Source organism: Tamandua tetradactyla, chromosome 14 (assembly GCF_023851605.1).
Source record: "Tamandua tetradactyla isolate mTamTet1 chromosome 14, mTamTet1.pri, whole genome shotgun sequence".
Classification (NCBI taxonomy): domain Eukaryota; kingdom Metazoa; phylum Chordata; class Mammalia; order Pilosa; family Myrmecophagidae; genus Tamandua; species Tamandua tetradactyla.
Genome location: NC_135340.1, coordinates 30,194,213 through 30,214,497, shown reverse-complemented (window position 1 = coordinate 30,214,497; position 20,285 = coordinate 30,194,213). Strand labels below are relative to the sequence as shown.

Sequence of the window (20,285 nt, the reverse complement as noted above, 5' to 3'; positions counted from 1 at the left end):
CTCTCCCTGCCCAGCCAGCCCTGGGGGGCGGGGGTGGGTGGGTGCGGACTTCAGGAGGGTCTGGGCTGCCTGCCAGCTGTAGGCTGTCCTCAGACTTCGGTGGGGGGTGGTGAGTCGGTCCTGTTACCCTTTCCTTCCTGCTTGGTCTCCAGCCCAGAGTTTCCTCAGGCCCCAGCCTCCCTGGGCTCCCACCCAGCTCCACCTTAACCCTTTCCTCCGAGGAAAGGCGGGGAAGAGAGGGGAGGAGTGGCTGCCGTCCGGTTCTCTAGGGGAGCCTGGGAGGCGGGGAGAAAGAGGAAAGGGGAGAAGAGCCCGTCCCAAATCTCAAAGCACTGTTCCTGGAAGCCCAGCGCCACCTCCCCCCGCCCTCACCCTTGCCAACCCGAATGCTTTTCCTTCTTCTTTCCCTTTCCTTCCACTTAGGAAACGGGAATGTGGAAGGAAATTAACTCTGACTCCAGGATTCTGGCTCTGGGCCCAAAACTTGGGTGGAAGGCCGAGTTTTCCAGGACCCTCCCCGCCCCCTCCTCCCCGCCCCGTCTTCCCCTCCCTCCGCCCCCCGCGCCCCTCTCCAGCCACCCAGAAGACGGAGAAAGAGTTTAGCCGGGAGGGCTGACGGAATGGCGGACTGGGGGAAGGCTGGGGGCGGAGGGAAGGGCGGCGGGAGCCCGGCCGGTCCCACCCCCCGCTGAACCCCTGGCAGGAAGAGATTGTCGCGGGAGCCGCGGCCGAGAGGAACGGAGCCCCGGCGGGCGGTCGCCTCCGCCGAGGCCGGTGGGTCCCGGAGTCCGCAGGGGGGAGGCCGAGGCCGGGGGCGAGCCGGAGGGAGGAGGGGGCGTGGCTTAGGCTCCTCGCGCTGGGGGCTGGGACACCTCCCGTGCTGGGACCCGGGTGACACTGTGGTCTCCCTCACCGCCCTCCCCCCCCCCACCCAGGGGCGGGCGGGGCAGCCATGCTCCTGGCCGGGGGCGACCCTGTGCCGCAGGAGTGGTTCATGGTGCAGACCAGATCGAAGCCCCGGGTGCAGCGGCAGCGGCTGCGAGTGCAGCGCATCTTCCGAATCCGGCTGAGCGCCTACCAGACCCGCCCCGACAACCCCTACTTCTGGCTCCAGCTCGAGGGGCCCCGGGAGAACATAGGCAAAGCCAAGGTAATCAGCTTCCCCCCCCCAGCCGTCCCTGCCAGTCAGACCCTCCCTTTCCCTCCCACCCCCCAGACGGCGGTCCCCGACGCTCCGGACTTGGATTCCGGGGCGCTATGGTGGCCGGGTTACTGGGCCATCCGCTGGCCTTTCCAGATCTGCACTCTTCCTTCCTGTCCTACTCTGCTTCCTTCTTTCTTTTCCGTCCCACCCCTCTCTTGCGTGTCACTTCTGCCCCTGAAGTGCTATGACAGAGTCTCTAGGATTTATGACCCCCCTCTTCCCCTCCCTCAGACCCCCTTTCCAGGACCTCAGTATCCACAGCCTCCATCTGGGAGAGGCTTAAGGTCCTGCATTTTCTGTGACCTCTGCAACACACCTCTTTGTTCTCCTCCAAGACTCTGGAGGGCCCAGGTCCTTCTGTCGCCTTATAAGTCTCCTTAATTCCTGGGGTGCCCCTGGGAACTGCTCAGAGTTGCTGGGACTGGAGGGGAGCCTGGAGATTCTTCTGGAGCAACCGTGGCATTTTACAGATGAGGCCCCGGGGACCAGAGAGAAGGGCTTGCCAGAGGGCTCAGGGTGTAGTAGATTGGGAGTGGCAGGGCTGGGAACAGAACCCAGGGCCCTGGGCTCCCTGCCTGACACTCTTGATGGCCTACACAGCCTCTTGCCCGGGCCCAGGTTTGGGGGTGCAGCTGCTCTGAGAGGAAGGCTGGGAGAAGGGTTGTGGGCTTTCAGATGAAAGGGCCTGCTGTGTGGGAGTGGACGGTGGACAGGCTATGGTACAGTGCGCCTCTCTTGCCTTCTCCCTGGCTCCTCTCACAAGCTTCTCCTCTGGCTTCGGCCTCTCAGATATCCCCTGTCCATCCCCCCTGTCGTGGCCAAGCTCTCCCTCTTCCCCCAGATGGCCTTATCTCTTTCAGATGGCAGTGCTGCCGTTTCCCTGAGGCCCCCCCCCCCCACCCCAGCACACCTTCCCCAGCAGCGTCTATATCCAATATTCCAATTGGCTGAGGCCGTGGGTGGGAGAGCCCAGAACAGGGCAGCCTGGGAAGTTCCTCCCTCAGCCCCTCTGAGGAGCTGCTGGCTCAGCAGTTTGTCCAATTCTGGCAGAGGTGCTGGGGGAGGGCAGGGGTGCCTGCCAGGGAACAGATGTGCTGGGACCCCTCAGGATAAGAATAGTCAATAACTGGGATAGGTGGGTTAACTAGAGGGGAATTTAGGCGCTTAATCTTTTTTTTTTCTAACAGCCCAGCCTTTTATGGGACTGGAACTCCCTGCTCCCCTCTCTCTGCCTGGGTCCCATCTCAGTTTCTCCAGGTCTTCTGCTCCAGTTCCCATTGCTGCCTCAGGGTTCTTTGGGCCTCGGGCGTCCTTCTCATGCCACCTCAGGCTCCAGCCACTGGCCCTGCTTGCGGCTGCCTCAGTTCCCTCCTCCTTGCCCCCATGCCCTATTGTCTTCCCTTTGGGAAAGGCACATTTAAGAAGGAAACAGCACCTGGGGGGATTCAGGTAACTCTCTGCTTTATTGCACAGAGTGAGCAGAAAGAAGATCCTGTTTGAGATTCGGAGCAGGAAGCCAGGGAAGGAGGGAGGATAGGGCTTTGTCCCAGGATTTAGGATGTCTGGCTAGGACAGAGGGCAGTAGCGGAGAAGGTCCTGGGTCCTCGGTCAAATGTCCTGGATGTGTTGGGTCAAATCATTTACCCTCTCTTGGGTCTCTTTCCTCATCTCTAAAACAGAATATAACACCCACCTCATGGTGGGTGGGGTGTTTTACTTAGTGACGGCTGAAGTAATGCATGCTTAAATACTTTTGCAAAATGTGGAGAGCTGTAGAGCATAAATATCTGTTATTATTGTTGCTAACCAGCTGTCTAACTTTGAGCAAGTCCTTTCCCTCTCTGAGTCCTGGTCTCCTTGTGTGTAAAGTGTGGGGCTGGCTTAAATGCTCTCTGAGGTGTGGTGATTTCATACATACATACTCCCAAGCTTAAGGGTGTCTTGTGACCTCCCTGCGGAGGTGGTGTGGCCGACCCCTGTCCCCGCTGTAAGCAAACCCACTTGTGCACCCTGATAATGGCCTCGTCTACACAGGCCAAGTGGTGGAGCAGATTCAGGGAGACTGGAGGTTGGATGGGCTTGGGGGCGGGCGGGGAACACTGGGAGTCAGGGTAGGGGGCTTGTCTGGGTCTGAGGGAGGAGGAGTCAGGAGGGATAGAGGATCCTCTGGAGAAGGGCCTGGCTAGGTTTCCACATTATATGCGGTTGATTTTCCAGGAAAAATTCTGTAGAACTCCAGGGCTTCTAAATTGTTTTATTGTGGTGGGATTTAAAAAATAATGAATATGTTGCGGGAAGTCACATCGTGGGGCAGCAAAAACAAACACCGGGGAGGCCTGGTCTCTCTAAGCTGAAATCAGCAAGTGGAGAGGGAGGGTGTTAACCGTGATTATAAGACCCCAGGGACAAACCTTGCCCTGCCCTCCTTGGAAATTCTGGGGGTGGGGGGAATGAATGGGCTGGTTGGTAGAGAAAAGAGATGACATGTTCACATCTTTCTTTTTTGAGAGAAGGGAGGAGATGGGAACACAGGGGAAGTGGCAATGAGAGGGGTGACTCCCAGGGACTGGGCTCCAGAGCCCTTGGACAGGCCAAGGCTTGCTGACCTCTGGCTGGGCTGCCAGATGGAAGTTGAGTCTGTCCTGTCCCACACTAACTGAGCAGTGCTCAGGGAGCTAGCTGCTGGCAGTGGGGTGCTGGAGCTGGCTTCTACTGACCCATTGTTAAAATGTCAGGAATTTTGCCAGCCAGTAGAGTCCCATTGGTAGCTAGAAATCGGTTGTGGTGGGAGTATTTACACCACAGAAACTGGCAAATGTTACAAATCTCAGGGTTGCCTCCCCCTGCCCGCCCAGTAGATTGTTTGCAGTGGTGGGTATCTAATTCTTCTTTTTCTTTAAGCTTAATTTTTATTTTAACAAAATAATACACATCTTAAAAGTCCAATAATTTATAAAAAGCTTATAACAGAATATAGCGGTTCCCTGTCCTGTCCCTCCCTGCTTTCCTTCAGCGTGTCTCTCCATAGACAATATTTGATCTGGCATTTATATACCACTTTAATGAAAAAAAAATGTGGACATCTGTTATCTTTTCTTTCTTTTTTTTGTATGCTGTATGGCGGGGGTCACATTTCATTCCAGTTCTATGTGAGTATCCCCTTATGGCAATACCACTTTGTTGGATTTTTGTTTGTTTGCATATTTGTTTGTTTGGGAAGTTGCATGGGCCGGAAATCGAACTCTGGTCTTCTGCAAGGCAGGTGAGAATTACCACTGAACTACCCTTGCACCACCCTGTTATCTTTTATTTATTTATTTATATATTTTTCATACTGTTATCTTTTGATTAATCCGTTTTAGACATTATCTTTGTACTTCTCGTTATCTAGATGAGGATTTAGTTCTCTCTCTCTTTAATACAATTTTATTAAGATATGTTCACACACCATGTCAACTGTCTGAAGTGTGCATTCACTGGCTCACACTGTCATCACATAGTTGTGCCTACAACCCCCTGATCTATTTTAGAACATTTTCGTTACTCCAGAAAAGAAATAAAAAGAAAAAAAGAAACCCAGGATTTAGCTCTCTCACACTGCCATTCCCTCTCTCCTCCCAAATATGTTCTCTCTGAATGCTCCTTTTAAAAAACGGCATCCTATTCTTGTTTAGATTCTCTGTTATCTCTCCGAGGAGAATAATGATAGTAAACTTAAAATTTTGTCTTCTCTTTCGCTAGTTTTTTCCCTTCAATTTTTTTTTTTCCTGTATGTTTCGGTCGCTCTGTTTTAGAGAAATAGGACTTTTCTTCATATGGCTCATAATCCTTGCTTGGCTATTTATACAGGAGTGGAGGACAGAAACCTGATTGGGAGCTAAGGCGGTGGGCCAGATTTGTTGATTTTGAGCAGGAAGCTTAGGGCAGGCGCTGTTAGGAAACTCTCTTGGTGATCTTTAGGTTTTTTTTTTTTTATCTTTAGGGTTTTGCTCTTGGGCAAGTCAGATTTCCCAGAATGTATTCCTTTGCTGTCTAATCTGCAGGGTCAGCTCTGACTGCTGACAGTCTGTGATCAGTTTTCATTACAGACATCATTATTTCCTAGGTACCTATGCCCTCAGGATGCTGATCGATTTCTAATCCTAAACTTCTGTTTTTTCTCTGCTGGGGTAGGGAGGTACGCACGGGGCTGTGTGGGGCAGGGGCTGGGCTTCCCAATATAACTGCGTCTCAAACAGCTTTAACCCAGGCCTGTTTATTTTAGGTCCCCTTTCTGAATTCCAAAGATTCTTGGTGCTGCCACTTTCTGAGACTTTTGAGTATTTTGCCCTGTAAATTGGGTTGGTTCTGGAAAGCAGATGATGAACAGCCATTTAAGAAACAAAGGAGAATTGTAAGACAGGTCTAAATGGTGAAGCCTTCTGATCAGGTTAGAGCAGCATTATCACTTGAATAGTATTATTTCCTATCATTGAAAAGCCTGGTGTTATTGTTTTTCTTTCATTTAGAAGTTGACAAATGCCCCGTGGCATTCCGGGCAATATATTTGTAGAAATCCATTGCTCGTTTTCTGTGCTTATTTTCTGTTTCTCTTTATCATTTATTTATCCAAATTGTTCCTGCTGCTTCTTTTCCATCTTCTTTCCTCTTGAAGAAAAAAAGGTCTAGGTGGGCTTTGAGCAGGAAAGTTGTCCCAGATATTTTCTGGGATGTAAATGTCCATTTCTCCCTTTTTCTCCTGCCCTGTGGTTTGGACAGCGTTGTGGCTGAGCCCGGTCCGAGGGTTCCGAGCATCTGAGTATCCTAGCTCACTATCTGTGTCCTGGGCATGCACCTCTCCTTGCTCACCTAAAATGGGGAAAATCATAATTTCCTCATAGGGCTGAGAGAGGAATAAATGAGATAAGGTGTGGTAAGAGGCTGGCACAAAAATATAAGCTCAGATTGATTATTTTGAAATGATCTCAGTCCCTATATGATGTTTCATGAAAAGACACTGAACAGTAGATGGGACATTACAGATTGGACACTGTTTGCAGAAAGAGGAAGAAATCCCCCATCATATTCCTCTCTGATGCAGCTGTTCATGTTGTGTATTGCTTTGAAGTGGTTGGAATGTGGAGGGCATTTGTAAAGGTCTGTGAGAGTTGTTTTGTACCTGGTCAGGTTCGCCCTTGCTGGGCAGTGGGACATGCTCAGACTCCGGGGGTTGGTTTGGGGTATCCATCGGGTTTTAGACTGATCAAAAAGTGGTTGGATCTAGGCCTAAATGCCTGGTTTTACATCAGACCCTTTGGGGAGAGGTTTGGAGGCCCAAGGCCTTGGGTCAGGTAAGCCCAGGCTTGAGCAGGGAGGGTGGCCTGGGTCCTGAGCAGAGAACCATCGGGTGACCCAGAATGAAGCATCTGTTCCCTAATGGAACCATCTGGTGGAAAGCTGGGAGAGGGGCAACTGTCGTAGACACGGGCAGACGTTGGTCTGCCCAGAGAGCCAGGGGACTTCCCGCTGGCTCAGCCCTTGTGCGAATCTGTAGTGTACCCTGGACACTGGCCCAGCACTTTATCTGTCTCTTCCTCTGGCCCCTCTAGGCAACATAGTTGCCATGGTCATGGGTACAGGTTGTACTAGGAGGCCTTCTGGAGGCGGATTAAACCAGAGTCCCACAGGATTACTCTGTAGTCACCACGCAGTCAGCCAGAGGAGGTGGAAAGGGCTGTGGTTTTGGGGTCAGCCAGAAGTGGGCTCAGATCCTCAGCCCTGTGCCCTGGGGCAAGCCGTGTAGCCCTTCGGAGCCCGTGAAATGGAAATAGGCTGTGCCGGGCACCATCCCAAGCATTTCCGTGTATCTGCTCCCCGCGGCTTCATAAGGGTTTAATGAGGCAGGAATTATTATTACTCTCCTCATTTTACAGGTGAGGGAATACAGGCGCAGGGAGGATAAATAACTGGCCCCAGCTCACACGGCTAGAGAGTGGCAGAGCCCGAGGTCAAACCTGGCTGCTGTCCTTTCAAGCTTGTGTGCTTAGTCATCAAAGTCAAGTTCGTAGCACATGGCACGTGGCGGGGGCTCAGGCGGGGGCCCCCTCCCCACTAGCTGTTATAGAATCCTAGAACGCCAGAGTAGGAATGGGCCTGATCTAGTTGAACCTGCTATTTTATGGGGGAAGAGACGGAGGCCCTGAGAAGATGTTCATTTCTCCATAATCAACCTTATCTATGGAGGTCAGGTTGAAACTAGAACCAGTGGACTTGAAGCCCAGGGCCCGCACCCCCACCCCCACCCCTGGCCTCCTCCATTCTGGGAATTTCCTGGAAAGAAAGGGGTGTGTGAGAAGGCAAGACCAGGGCAAGAGGGGCTGGCCACAGGGCAGTCCCTAGGAGAGTCTTGGCTTGTGGCAGGCAGGGGGAGGGGTGGGGGGGCGATAGTGCCACTGCCAAGCCTGTAAGGGGCTGATTTATTTTTGTGCTCTCCCTGCCGATCCCAGGAGTATCTGAAGGGCCTGTGCAGCCCAGAACTGTGGAAGGAGGTTCGCTACCCGCCAGCCCTCCACTGTGCCTTTCTTGGGGCCCAGGGCCTCTTCCTCGACTGCCTCTGCTGGAGCACCCTGGCCTACCTGGTGCCTGGCCCCCCCGGCTCCCTGATGGTGGGCGGGCTGACCGAGTCGTTCATCATGACCCAGAACTGGCTGGAGGAGTTGGTGGGCCGGCTGCGTTGGGGCCCTGCCCCTCTGCTGACCCCTCGGGGCATTTGGGAGGCTGAGGTGACCCGGGCGTTTGGGGCTCTGGTCTGGATTCGTGGTGACCAGCATGCAGGGGACCTACTGCAGCTGCCCCCGGCGGTCCAGGAGCTGCTGCTGAGCCTGGTGCGGGATGCTGCGGGCAAGGAGGACATCATCGAGTGGCTGAGCCGCATTGGCATCTCAGACACCCTGTCTGATCCTGAGGTCCTCATCTGCCCTCCCCACCAGCAGAAGGAAGGCCCGGCCATGGTGTCCGTGGGAGATAGTCCTGGGCCTTTCCTGGAGATGGGGACCTTTCAGAAAAAGGGCTCAGAGGATTCAAAGAAATTAACCAGTGCGGGAGCCCTTGGGCCCCTGGTCTCAAGCATCCTGGGCCCTCAGGAGATCCCAGCCAAGAACCCGCAGCAGGAGACAGCAAACCAGCTGGTACGGTAAGTTCTGGAGAATGAGTCTGGCTTTTCTGACCCCACCCCTGATCCCCCAACCCAAGGAAATAGTAGCAGTTTGGGACTGACCTAGCCTTCCTACTTTTCCAACAAACTTGGACTTCCTCCAGGGTCATTTCCAACAACCAAAGTGGTACGGACAGTGCTCGCCAGGAAGGGCCAGTGCGAGCCACCAGCAGTCAGGACTCTGCGAACCACACACAAGCCCTGACGAAGCAAAGGCAGGTCAAAAAGGTGGAAGATAAACTCCCCTTCCAGGCTCCGGTGTCAGTCCTGGGTGTGTACCCTCCCTGGAAGGCCTGGAGTCCAGGGCCAGCCTTTGGGCCCTTGTGGCCAGGGGCAATTGCTGCAACTTTCTGGAGGATCAATGAGCTTCATTCTCTCCACCTGGCCTGGCTCCTGTCCCAGGCGTGCTTCAATTTCCCTTTCTGGCAGAGGCCACTAGGCTCCATTCAGTTCAAGCTACCAGGGCAGAATCCTTTGCCTTTAAATCTGGAGTGGAAGCAGAAGGAGTTGTCTCCTTTGCCCAGTGTGGAGGGCCCAGCTTGTAGACCAGATGGGGGGCTAGGAGGAGAGGCAGCCCTACAGAAATGCCCCAGGCCAGAGACGCCCCCAAAAGTCCTGAGCTTATTGGTGGTCCCAGGGGGCTCGGAGGTAAAGGACAGGGTTAGCCCAGCACTGCCGCAGATGGGACCACCTTCCACCTCTCCACCCCAACTCCAAGCTGTAGGTGAGCTGGGGGATCACGGAACTAGGCAGTGGGAATGTAAGGGGCTGAAAGAGGAGCCCTTTCCAGAGCTGCCTTCAGAGCAAGGGATGCCTGTGAATCAAGGGGGGCCCATGGCCCAAGAGGGCGCCATGGCTCATGGGGGGCTCATCACTTCATCAGTGCTGGAAGCTCAAGCAGTGCCTGAAGCTCTAAAAGTGCCCACGGTAGCAGCCGTGCCCGCAGCAGTGCCCACAGCTCAACAGTCACCCACCAGCCAAATGCTGCCTGCAGCTCAAATAGTGCCTACAGCTCAAATGACGCCGGCAGTCCCCACAGTCCCCTCAGCTCATGAAGTGCCTTCAGCTCCAGTGCCAGCACCAGCTCCAGCTCGGGCTCTGGCTCCAGTTCCGGCTCCAGCTCCAGCTCCGGCTCCGGCTCCGGCTCCAGCTCCAGTGCCAGCTTCAGCTCTGGCTCCAGCTCTGACTCCAGCGCCAGCAGCTCCAGTGGTGCCTGCAGCTCCAGAACCAGCTGTGGCTCAACCGGCATCTCCAACTCAAATGGTGTCCCCAGTTCCCAAAGCTCCCACTGCTCCAAAGGCGGCCACAGTGAAAACGTCATCTTCAGGTCCCAAAACACCCAAAGCTCAAACTGTGCCTGCAGCGAAAACAGGGTCCACAGCTCCCAAAGTGCCCACAGCTCCAAAAACCACCACAGCCCCCAAAGCATCTGTAGTTTCCAAAGCCTCCCAAGCCTCCCAAACACCTGCAGCTCCGAAGGTACCCACAGATCCAGGGCGCCCCGTGGATGAAGCCAGACTCCCAAAGGGCCAGGGGGAGGCCGGCAGGAAAGGTTCCCACCCCAGCAGCAACGTGGGAACCAGCAGTAAGCCCCAGCCCCAGATGGAGGGGCTCCTGGGGGCTTGGGAGGGAGCCCCGAGGCAGTCGACTCGCCACCCCCAGGTGAACAGCACAGTCACCAGCTTCCAGAGGTACCACGAAGCCCTGAACACACCCTTTGAGCTGAACCTGTCAGGGGAACCCGGGAACCAGAGCTTGCGGCGCGTGGTCATTGACGGCAGCAGCGTGGCCATGGTGTGAGTAGCTGTGGGTAAGGGGCAGGCCAGGGGTGTTGGGGAGCCAGGGCGGGGTGTCCTTGGGCGTGGATTAGGGGCTTCCTGTCCCAATTTCTGGGTGGCCTGGGGCCCAAGTCCGGGAAAAGATGGGGAGGGGAGTGGCCCAGGCTGCTGTCTGCCAGGCAGTGTGCATTGAATTCTCAGTTGTCCTGTATAGATGCAGGAACAGCTCAGAGAGGTGAAGGATCTTGTCCTAAGGTCTCAGAGCTAGTAGGGGGCCGAGCTGGACTTTGGGTTTAGGTCTGTTCAGAGACAAGGCCCATGCTTTTCCACTCTGTCATCCTGGGGCATGCAGCCAGCCTCAGGCCAGCTTTTAAACCCTGAGCACAAACCTCCTCTTCTCTGGGGAGCCTTTCCTAGTCATGCTGATCCTTCGAGCCCCGCCCCCCTCCCGCCACTCACCGGCCCACCATTTCAGTTTGCCTCGCGGTGCAGAGGATTCTCCCAGCATGCACGAGGGGGCTAGTGATTGCTGGCTTCCTGCGCTAAACTGAGAGCTTTGAGTTCAGGGGCTGCTTCTCCCCCGCCTCCCCTCACCACCCCTTTGCACACGTGCATGTGCATGCTCACATGCAGTGTCTGGCCGTGCCCTGCACGCAGCAGGTGTCCGCGGGCTGTTTGCTGACAGCAGGAGAAAGGCGTTGCTGGTGTCTTTGGTGCTGAAGCTGGTCCCCAGGCAGTACCCACCTGGCTGGGAGCGGCGAGGCAGGGCTGTTCCCTGTGCAGGAAGCTGCCTTCTTCACCGCCGCCCACCCCACAGGCACGGCCTCCAGCACTTCTTTTCCTGCCGCGGCATTGCTATGGCCGTGCAGTATTTCTGGAACCGGGGACACCGAGAAGTCACTGTGTTTGTTCCCACCTGGCAGCTGAGAAAGAACCGGAGGGTGAGAGGTAAGCTCTCCACCGCCTGCGTGGCCAGGCGCTCCCCAACCCGCCCGCCACCGCACTGCGGCCATGGCTGCTCAGCCCTCCCTCTGACCGTCTCTGTCTCCTGCCGTTCCCCCCTAGAGAGCCACTTTCTGACGAAGCTGCACTCCCTCAAGATGCTTTCCATCACCCCCTCCCAGCTGGAGAATGGCAGGAAGGTCACCACCTACGACTATAGGTGGGCTGGGTCCTTGGGCCCCTCTGTGGGGCTCAGCGAGGTGTCTGGGCTGCGCGGCAGGTGGAGTCCTGTCCCATCTGCTCTGGGGACATGAACGCGAGCGTCTTTAGAGAAGGTCGTGTACAGGGAGGATGGGGAGAGGACGTAAGTGAGGAGAAGGCTCCCAGCGGACTCTAGCCAAGCCCAGGGGCCATGCCTGACTTTGGGACGCTGCCTTAGTTAGCAGGTTTTCTGCCCCCTTGACCTATGGGCTGAGACCCAGCCGCTTTGGGTCAGGCCAGCCCCGGTGACCCCTTGTGCTTCGAGTGAGCGTCAGAGGTACCATAGGCACGTGGTTTGGGTGGCAATTTGGGTTGAAGTCAGGGTCTCAAGGAGAGGTCTCAGTCTTTCGCTCAGCCCCCACCTGGCACGGGGGAGGTGTGCGTGTGGCTGTGTGTGTCCCGGGCTGGCCTGGCCTCCTAGCCAAACCCTGACTGCCTCCTTGCTCGTCCGTCCGAGGCACCCACTCCCTGACACAGCTGCGGCACTAGTGTACCCCGGGTCTGGGGCAGCCTGTGGTCCCACCCATTAGGACAGGGAAGGCCCTGGCTTGGTCACTGGTCCTGGACTGGATTTGGTGCCGAAGGAGTCGATGGAAGTCTTGGCTTCCTTTGGGCACCTCACATGCCAGGCAGGACATGCCAGGCGGGATGCTCTGTTCCTCCCCAGTTTTCTCAAGACCTGGTGCCCACCTAGCCTTCAGGCCTGGGAAACTAGCCTCCTGGGTGAGACTTTTAAGTGCCTCTCAACTCAAGCCTGGGTTTGAGGAAAGGTGGCTTTCCTGCAGAAGAGCCCTCTGCTGTCCATTCCTGGGATAGCATGCTGGGGTAGGGGAAAGGACTCTTCAGGGAGTGCAGAGAAGTAGCCATTGCCTTCTCTCCTGGCCACAGCCCACGTTGCAGGAGAAGTGATCCTTGGGAAAAATGGATTTGTTCATCCAGGCATCGTATGTTTGTCTGTCAAGGCATCAGTTGTGTGTTTGTGATTTGTGTTTGTACATGTGTGTGTCTCTGTCTCTACAGACATCCATGAATATATATAAAATATCTTGGCAGATATAAGAATGTTGTGCATTGGTATAGAATAATAATGGAATATTTACATGGATGCTGTACAGCAGGCACTTAGCTAGACACTTAAATGCATGATCTGTTTTCAATTTAATCCTTATCACAATATAGGATAGGTATTTTATCTCCATTCTACACATGCAGAAACTGAAGCTATATATATACACACGTGTGTGTGTGTGTGTGTGTGTTTGTAGTGGTGGATGGGTTTTGTGTATATGTCTGTGCATGTTGTGAGTGTGTGTGTGTAGGCCTAAGTGTATACCAGGGGTGTGTTTGTGTACATAGTTGGGTGTGCCGCACCCTCCGGGGGGGGGGGTGCTGGAGAAACCATAGAGGGCAGTCGGGACCCCAGGTGGCCGCCCAGAGGAGGGGAGGGGCTCCCAGAGCCCTGCCTCCCTGACTAGGAAGGACATTTTTGTCGGACTCACCTCAGTGTGAAGCTGCAAGGACATTTTCTCCGAGGACCTGGGTCGTGAGCGGCCCCCCCTGCTTCCGCAGGTTCATGGTGAAGCTGGCAGAGGAGACAGATGGCATCATTGTCACCAACGAGCAGATTCATGTCCTGATGAATAATTCTAAGAAAGTGACGGTCAAGGATCGGTGAGGCGGCTCCCCAGGGACACGTGCTGCAGCCCCAGGGCAGGGCGGACGTTGGGGCAGGGACAGGGCCTTGGAGTGGGACTCAGTGGTACCTGCCGTGAGGGGATGCGGGTGTCAGCCCCATGTTGGCTGCGGAACTGCCGCGGTGGTCTCTGTACCGTGCCTCCTCTCTCCTGGCCCAGCCTGCTGCCCTTCACCTTTGCGGGAAATCTCTTCATGGTGCCAGATGACCCCCTGGGCCGTGATGGCCCCACCCTGGATGAGTTTCTGAAGAAGCCAAACAGGTAACTGGCCGGCCTGCCCCTACCTCCCAGCCCCTCCCAGGTCAGATGGAGACTTCCGCCTCGGGCTGGCCAACACCTGTCTCGTGCTTATAGCTATAGCGAACAGTGATTTACTTTTTCATGTCCCTAGGCTTTCACCACATACTTACGCATCATAAACCACTTCCAGGATGGTTTCGCGGTTGTAAAACTTTACATACGTGCTAGCATACCATAGGCATCCCTCCGCAACTTGCATCTGTACTCAGCGTTTCAGTATTGTTTCCACATGCGCGTGGTGTTCATTCGCGGGGCTCACTCTAGTGGCCGCACGCCTTCCATGGGTGCCCGGTGAGGTCATCTCTTCTGCATTTTTTTGGACAATTTCTATTTTGTGCTGTTGGTACCAAGGCTTCAGTGAACAGTCCTGCCCTCGCTTCATTGTGTACAAGTGGGGCTGTCTCTACAGTGTCTACCCAACAGGATTTTTTTCCGTATTCATTATCCCGTTTGAGCCACACAATTTGAATTTGATGTAAAGGACCACTCTCCTCATTTTGTAGACATTTCCAAGTCACTGTCCTTGTGCCTGCAGAACCGAACCTCAGGTCCTCTACCCCACCTGCACTCAGCCACCTGGCTGCCCCCTTCCCCTTCCCAGGACGCAGCAGGCTGCCGCGGTCAGGACTCCTGGGCAGGGCACTGCTGCCCGTGCCAGTCCCACAGGCCCTTCCACCAGTGGGGGATAAGTGATGTGGATGCTTGGCCTCCCTCCCTTTCTTGACCTCTCCCTGGGTTGCTCACCGGCAGGGGGTCAGGTTGGAAGCCGCCTGGAGTCAGCTAATGGTTATCGACACTGGTTTGCGAGGTTACTTGGCCCATGAGCTTTGGATTTGGTGAGCCTTCATGGCACAGGGGATCCTGTCATACTGAGGTGACACTTAGGGGAGGTAGGGGAAGCGTCTTGGGCAGGGGCCTGCCCGAGGCTCCTTCGGGGGCTGGCACTTAGCCGTGGGTGAGGCTCTGCGGGTTTTCCCGCGGGGTGGGTCTGCCCCCCATGGCCCCTCACCCCCTCCGCCCTGCTGTCTCGACGTAGGTTGGACACCGACATTGGCAACTTCCTGAAGGTTTGGAAGACCCTCCCTCCCAGCTCCACCCGCGTCTCTGAGTTGAGCGACGCTGCTGCTCCTGGGCCCCGGGAGAGCCCGCGGGATGCGGAAGGAGCCCCCGGGATGAAGGAGAGGCTGGGCGAGGAGCAGGGAGAGGGGCAGGCCGAGGAGGCCCCCCTCGCCGCGCCCCAGGCCTTGCCGCTCCGCGTGGAGTGCCCCTCCCTGTCAGAGGAAGTCCTCCGCTGCCTCAGCCTCCACGACCTCTCCGACGGGGCCCTGGACATCGATCTCCTGCCTGGGGTGGCCTCTCCCTACCTGGGCGTCCCCTGGGACGGGAAGGCCCCCTGCCAGCAGGTGCTCGCACACCTGGCCCGGCTGACCATCCCCAGCAACTTCACGGCGCTCTCCTTCTTTGTGGGGTTCATGGACACCCACCGGGATGCCATCCCGGACTACGAAGCCCTCGTGGGCCCCTTGCACGGCCTCCTCAAGCAGAAGCCGGACTGGCGGTGGGAGCGCGAGCACGAGAGGGCCTTCCTGGCCCTGAAGCGTGCGCTGGTGTCCGCCCTGTGCCTCGCGGCCCCCAACTCCCAGCTGCCCTGCCTCCTGGAGGTGACGGTGAGCAAAGTGGCCCTGACGGCCGCTCTGTACCAGGAGCACTCAGGGAGGAGGCACCCCATCGCCTACACCTCGAAACCCCTCCTCCCCGACGAGGAGGGCGAGGGCCCGCAGTCAGGGGGAGACAGCCCCTATGCCGTGGCCTGGGCCCTCAAGCATTTCTCCCGCTGCATCGGGGAGACCCCCGTGGTGCTGAGCCTCTCCTATGCCTCCCGGGACACCGCGGACCCCGAGCCCACGGATGGCCCCGGGGGTTCCGAGGCGTGGCTGATCCGTTGGTCCCTCTTGGTGCAGGACAAAGGCAAGAGGGCCCTGGAATTGACCCTTCTCCAGGGCCTGCTGGGCGAAAACCACCTCCTGACGCCCGCCTCCTCAATGCCGCGGTTTTTCCAGGTCCTGCCCCCTTTCTCTGACTTGTCTACTTTCGTCTGCATCCACATGTCAGGCTACTGTTTCTACCGTGATGATGAGTGGTGCGCTGGCTTCGGCCTCTATGTGCTGTCTCCCACCAGCGCCCCTGTCTCCCTTTCCTTCTCCTGCTCCCCTTACACCCCAACCTATGCCCACCTGGCCGCCGTGGCCTGTGGGCTGGAGCGCTTTGGCCAGTCCAGCCTCCCTGTGGTTTTCCTCACCCACTGCAGCTGGATCTTCAGCCTCCTCTGGGAGCTCCTTCCCCTCTGGAGGGCTCGGGGCTTCCTCTCCTCTGACGGGGCTCCTCTACCTCACCCGAGCCTGCTCTCCTACATAATATCCCTCACCTCCAGTCTCCCGTCCCTCCCGTTTATCTACCGAACCTCCTACCGGGGTTCCCTGTTTGCTGTGACTGTGGACACCCTGGCCAAGCAGGGTGCCCAGGGGGGCGGGCAGTGGTGGAACTTGCCAAAGGATGTGCCGGCTCCGGCGGTGTCCCCCCGTTTCACGGGCAAGAGGCCTAACCTGCTGGCTTTACAGCTCAGCGATGACACCCTGGCGGACATCATCGCCAAGCTGCGGGCTGGGCAGAAATTGTCGGGCTCCTCCCCCTTCAGCTCTGTCTTTACCTCACTTAGCCTCGACAAGGAGAGTGGCCTGCTCATGTTCAAGGGAGATAAGAAGCCCAGGGTCTGGGTGGTCCCCAAGCAACTCCGGAGGGATCTGATTTTCTCTGTGCATGACCTCCCCGTGGGGGCCCACCAGAGACCAGAGGAGACCTATAAGAGGTTGCGCTTGCTGGGGTGGTGGCCGGGGATGCAGGAGCACGTGCGAGATTACTGCAGGAGCTGCTTGTTCTGCATCCCCAGAAATCTCATAGGGAGCGAGTCCAAGGTTATCGAGTCTCTGTGGCCCCTCAGGTCGAACGCCCCCTGGTCGAACCTGCAGCTGGAGGTGGTGGGCCCCGTCACCATCAGCGAAGAGGGCCACAAGCATGTGCTCATCGTGGCCGACCCCCACACCCGCTGGGTGGAAGCGTTCCCCCTGAAGCCCTACACACACCTGGCCGTGGCCCAGGTGCTGCTTCAGCACGTGTTTGCCAGGTGGGGAGTCCCCGTGCGGCTGGAGGCGGCCCAGGGCCCCCAGTTTGCCCGGCACGTCCTGGTGAGCTGCGGGCTGGCCCTGGGAGCCCAGGCGGTCTCGCTGAGTCGGGACCTCCAGTTCCCCTGCCTGACAAGCTCCGCCGCCTACTGGGAGTTCAAGAGAGCCCTCAAGGAGTTCATCTTCCTGCACGGGAGGAAGTGGGCGGCCGCCCTGCCCCTGCTGCACCTGGCCTTCAGGGCCGCCTCCGCCGACGCCACGCCCTTCCAGACCCTGACGGGGGCTGAGCTGAAGCTGAGTGAGCCCCTGTGGTGGGAGATGAGCAGCGCCCATATCGAGGGGCTCAAGATGGACGTCTTCCTGCTGCAGCTGATTGGGGAGCTGCTGGAGCTGCACTGGCGGGTGGCCGACAGGGTCTCGGAAAAGGTGGAGAACAGGCGTTTCAAGCGGGAGAGCCAAGAGAAGGAGTGGAATGTGGGGGACCAGGTCCTCTTGCTGTCCCTCCCCAGGAATGGCAGCAGTGCCAAGTGGGTGGGTCCCTTCTACATCGGGGACCGCCTGAGCCTGTCTCTCTACAGGGTCTGGGGCTTCCCAACCCCGGAGAAGCTGGGGTGCATCTATCCCAGCAGCCTGATGAAGGCCTTTGCCAAGAGCGGCACCCCGCTGTCCGTCAAGGTGTCGGAGCAGTGAGCTGGAGGGGTGGCGGGGCGCCTCGCTCCCCCCCCCACCCCGCCCCGGGGCCCTGAGTTTCTGCTGCTAGCCCTCCACCCGCCCCCTGCACTGCTCTCACTGCTCCTCGGGGGCCCTCCTGTGTGCCTTTTACAGAGACGCTGCTTCGTGAAACGTCATTAAACTGCATTGAACTAGGGACCAACGTCCCTTTGGAAACACCCCTGTTTTGGGGTATTAGGAAGGTCTGCCAAAGGCTGTCAGATGCGGGCCTCTGTCAGTTTCACCATGGGGAGTGGAAAGTCTCCTTACTAAGTTAGGCAAGATTCGATTTCTTTACTCCAAGCATTTCCTTTGTCTTAGCACACACAGCCGCATGTGTGCACGTGTGCCTACACACACACGCGAGGATCCTATTCCCACTGCCTTAATCATGAAAACTCTATGCTCCATGTGGACCTCAGACTCAGAACCACATTCCCCTCCCAAACAGAAACCTCAGATGTGGGCTCCCCCCTTCACACGCCTCATCTGGGGACCTTGTGCCCCTGGTGTTGTCACAGCTGACACAAATCCATGCTGGTCGTGGGGCGGCAGCTGGCGCTCCCGCCTCATGGGTGGTTTTCTCAGGCCAGGTTCGGCCCGTCTGGTGGTCAAGGGAGAGCTGCCAGTCTTCCCGGACCTACGGGCAGTGGCTCAGAGCTGGGGGTGGGGTGGGGGGGCGTGGGGCAGGATGGCCGTCATGAGGGGCCCCCTTGTCAGCACGGGAGGGGTGGGGGGAGAATGGGTCTGGTCTACCTCATTTCACTCCAGCCCATGGAGACGACCCCCAACCCCATGCTTTGATGGTGTCAACCCCGCAGGAATCAAGGATCTTGATGCCAAGTGTGGCATTTCTACCTGAAAAGCTGCATCGACTAGACCAAGGGGCCCAGGCCTCTTGTTTCGGGGGGTGGGGAGTGCCTTGAATAAATAGTCTGGGACATGTCGAGGTACCAGCAGGACTCTACCCCAACCGCTCCCAGTCCTATCCCAAATTCCACAGCCCTCTTCTGCTTCTACCTCCACTTTTTACCCTGTGTCCCCAAGACCCTGCAGAATGTGTGATTGCGTTGTTTGGATCGCCCCCGAGCCCCCTTGGACCTGTCTTCTGTGTAGAGCAAAGCACAAACTCCTAGGTAGCCACTTTCGTAGCAAGGGTGAGTTTCTCACAGGGTGTGTGCTGCCTGTGCAGCGTGCCTAGGCTCAGACCTCTAAATTGCTGCTGCTGCTGCTGCTGCCGCCGACAGAGTGGGCTCCGGTGAGAGCAGTGCAGAATCACCCTGCTGGACCTCTGAGGAGTTTTACTTCTCCTGGCCTAGCTCAGGATGCCAATGCAAGAACACTTGGCATTACAGAATGCCAGAGCCAGGGTAGTACCTGCCATGGAGGTTGTACAACCTTACTTATTGCACAACCAAGGAAAGCAGTCCAGAGAGGGAAAGTGAGTTGCCCAAAGTCACACAGCTAGTTTGTGTCTTTCCCAGGACCGAGATTAAGCCTCCCGACTCTGGTTCATCATGAACAGGGTTCCAGCGACAGGGTCAAGCTAGGGAATCCTATCTCCATGTTCTTTCCCACTCCCCATTTCCAAGTCTTGCAGACAGACTACCTAGACGGTGCCCCTAAACTGTTTCCAGCTGTAGGCCCTGACCAGGAAAGAATGATTGGGTGCTGGCTGAGGAATGGAAAGGTGTGGGAGTTTTAGCAGATACACCCTCTCCTCCTCCTCCTTTGGTGGTGTCCCCAGCCTCCCTCCCCCTCCCCAGCACCCTACCCAGACCCCTGTTAACCACATTTATAATCATATACCTCCCTTTGAAGTAACTTTTTTTCATTTGATTTGTCAATAAACAGATCAAACAAGACAATGTCTAGTTCTTTTATAAGCCTGGGATGCAATTATGGGAGTGAGATGGGTGGGAGGTGGCCATGGGGTATGGTTGCCATATTTCCTGGGCAGACTTAGTAATTTGAAAGCCTGGAGAATACCTTTTCAAAATCATCGGGCCAACTTCTTATTTTACAGATGAGGAGACCAGGGTTTGGAACGTGATAGGCTTAAGGCCACATGGCTGGTTAATGGCAGAGCTGGGACCAGAGCGCAGACTCTGGGTTTTTGAGGTAATGTTCTTTCCAGCTCACATCTTGGAAGCTGGCGTGAGAAAATGGCATTAGTGCTTAACCACTTTACTTGTAAGGGGAACAAGACAGATCTATACTTGAATACTGGCTCTATATTTGCTAGCTACGTGGCCCGTTTTCCCCATCTCTAAAATGCAGAGTCACAATTCCTAAATTATATGGTGGTACAAGAATGGCATGAAAGAATCGGTGTGAGTTGGCTAGCGTGGTGCAGGGTGCGGGGTGAGCACCCACTACCTGTCAGCTAACAGCACTGTTATCCCCACCCAGACCTTCCTAATTTTGACCAAGCTTCCAGACTTCAGGCTTCGGCAGCTCGGGACTCTGCTTCTTGCTGCCTTTTCTCACCTGCCCAGACCTCTGCTCAGCAATGGCCAGGGTATGGAGTGCCAGGAGGGAACGCTCCAGCTCATGCGTACGCTATTCAGTAATTATAGAGCACGTGCTATGTGCCAGGCTCTGTGCCAGTTACATGCCACATAACGAGAGTGACGTGGTCCTGGCCTGTTGGAGCTCGCAGTCTGGTGGAGGCATCAGATGACTCAACAGCACAGGGTGGTAGGGAGAACCACCTACCTACCTGGCACAGGAACACATGGCATAGGTACTGCAGTTTCAGCTCACATGTCATTGAGAGGTTTTCCCTGACTCCACCCAAAAGTGATGTATAGGTTCTCATCAGAGGTCAGAGAGTGAAAAGTGTAGAACTTCCGAGTGGAAGACACCCATCAGAAAGGTGGCTCAGCAAAATCCCTTCGTTTTCTGTGCAAGATAACTTTAAGCAATAATCTGCTTTTACCCACACTGGCTTCTCCCCAATCTGATAGTGAGATCTCTCTTCTTCATTGTTGAACAATTTCCAACTTGTGAGTAGTGGACTTG

General features: G+C 56.3%; 1 protein-coding gene across 2 annotated transcripts; it reads left to right on the top strand.

Moving 5' to 3' along the window:
* Positions 1-555: 555 nt before the first annotated feature.
* NYNRIN (NYN domain and retroviral integrase containing) lies at positions 556-19,109 on the top strand. 2 transcript variants are annotated; one of them, XM_077127069.1, is made up of 9 exons: positions 556-774; positions 936-1,150; positions 7,690-8,375; positions 8,501-10,192; positions 10,992-11,122; positions 11,240-11,336; positions 12,947-13,048; positions 13,231-13,332; positions 14,408-19,109. In XM_077127069.1, the coding sequence occupies exons 2-9, from the start codon at positions 953-955 to the stop codon at positions 17,238-17,240; spliced, it is 5,841 nt and encodes a 1,946-aa protein (XP_076983184.1). In that variant the 5' UTR covers positions 556-774; positions 936-952; the 3' UTR covers positions 17,241-19,109. The 2 variants fall into 2 exon arrangements, with proteins under 2 accessions (XP_076983184.1, XP_076983183.1); XM_077127068.1 differs by having other exon boundaries at positions 556-1,150.
* The last annotated feature ends 1,176 nt before the right edge of the window (positions 19,110-20,285 follow it).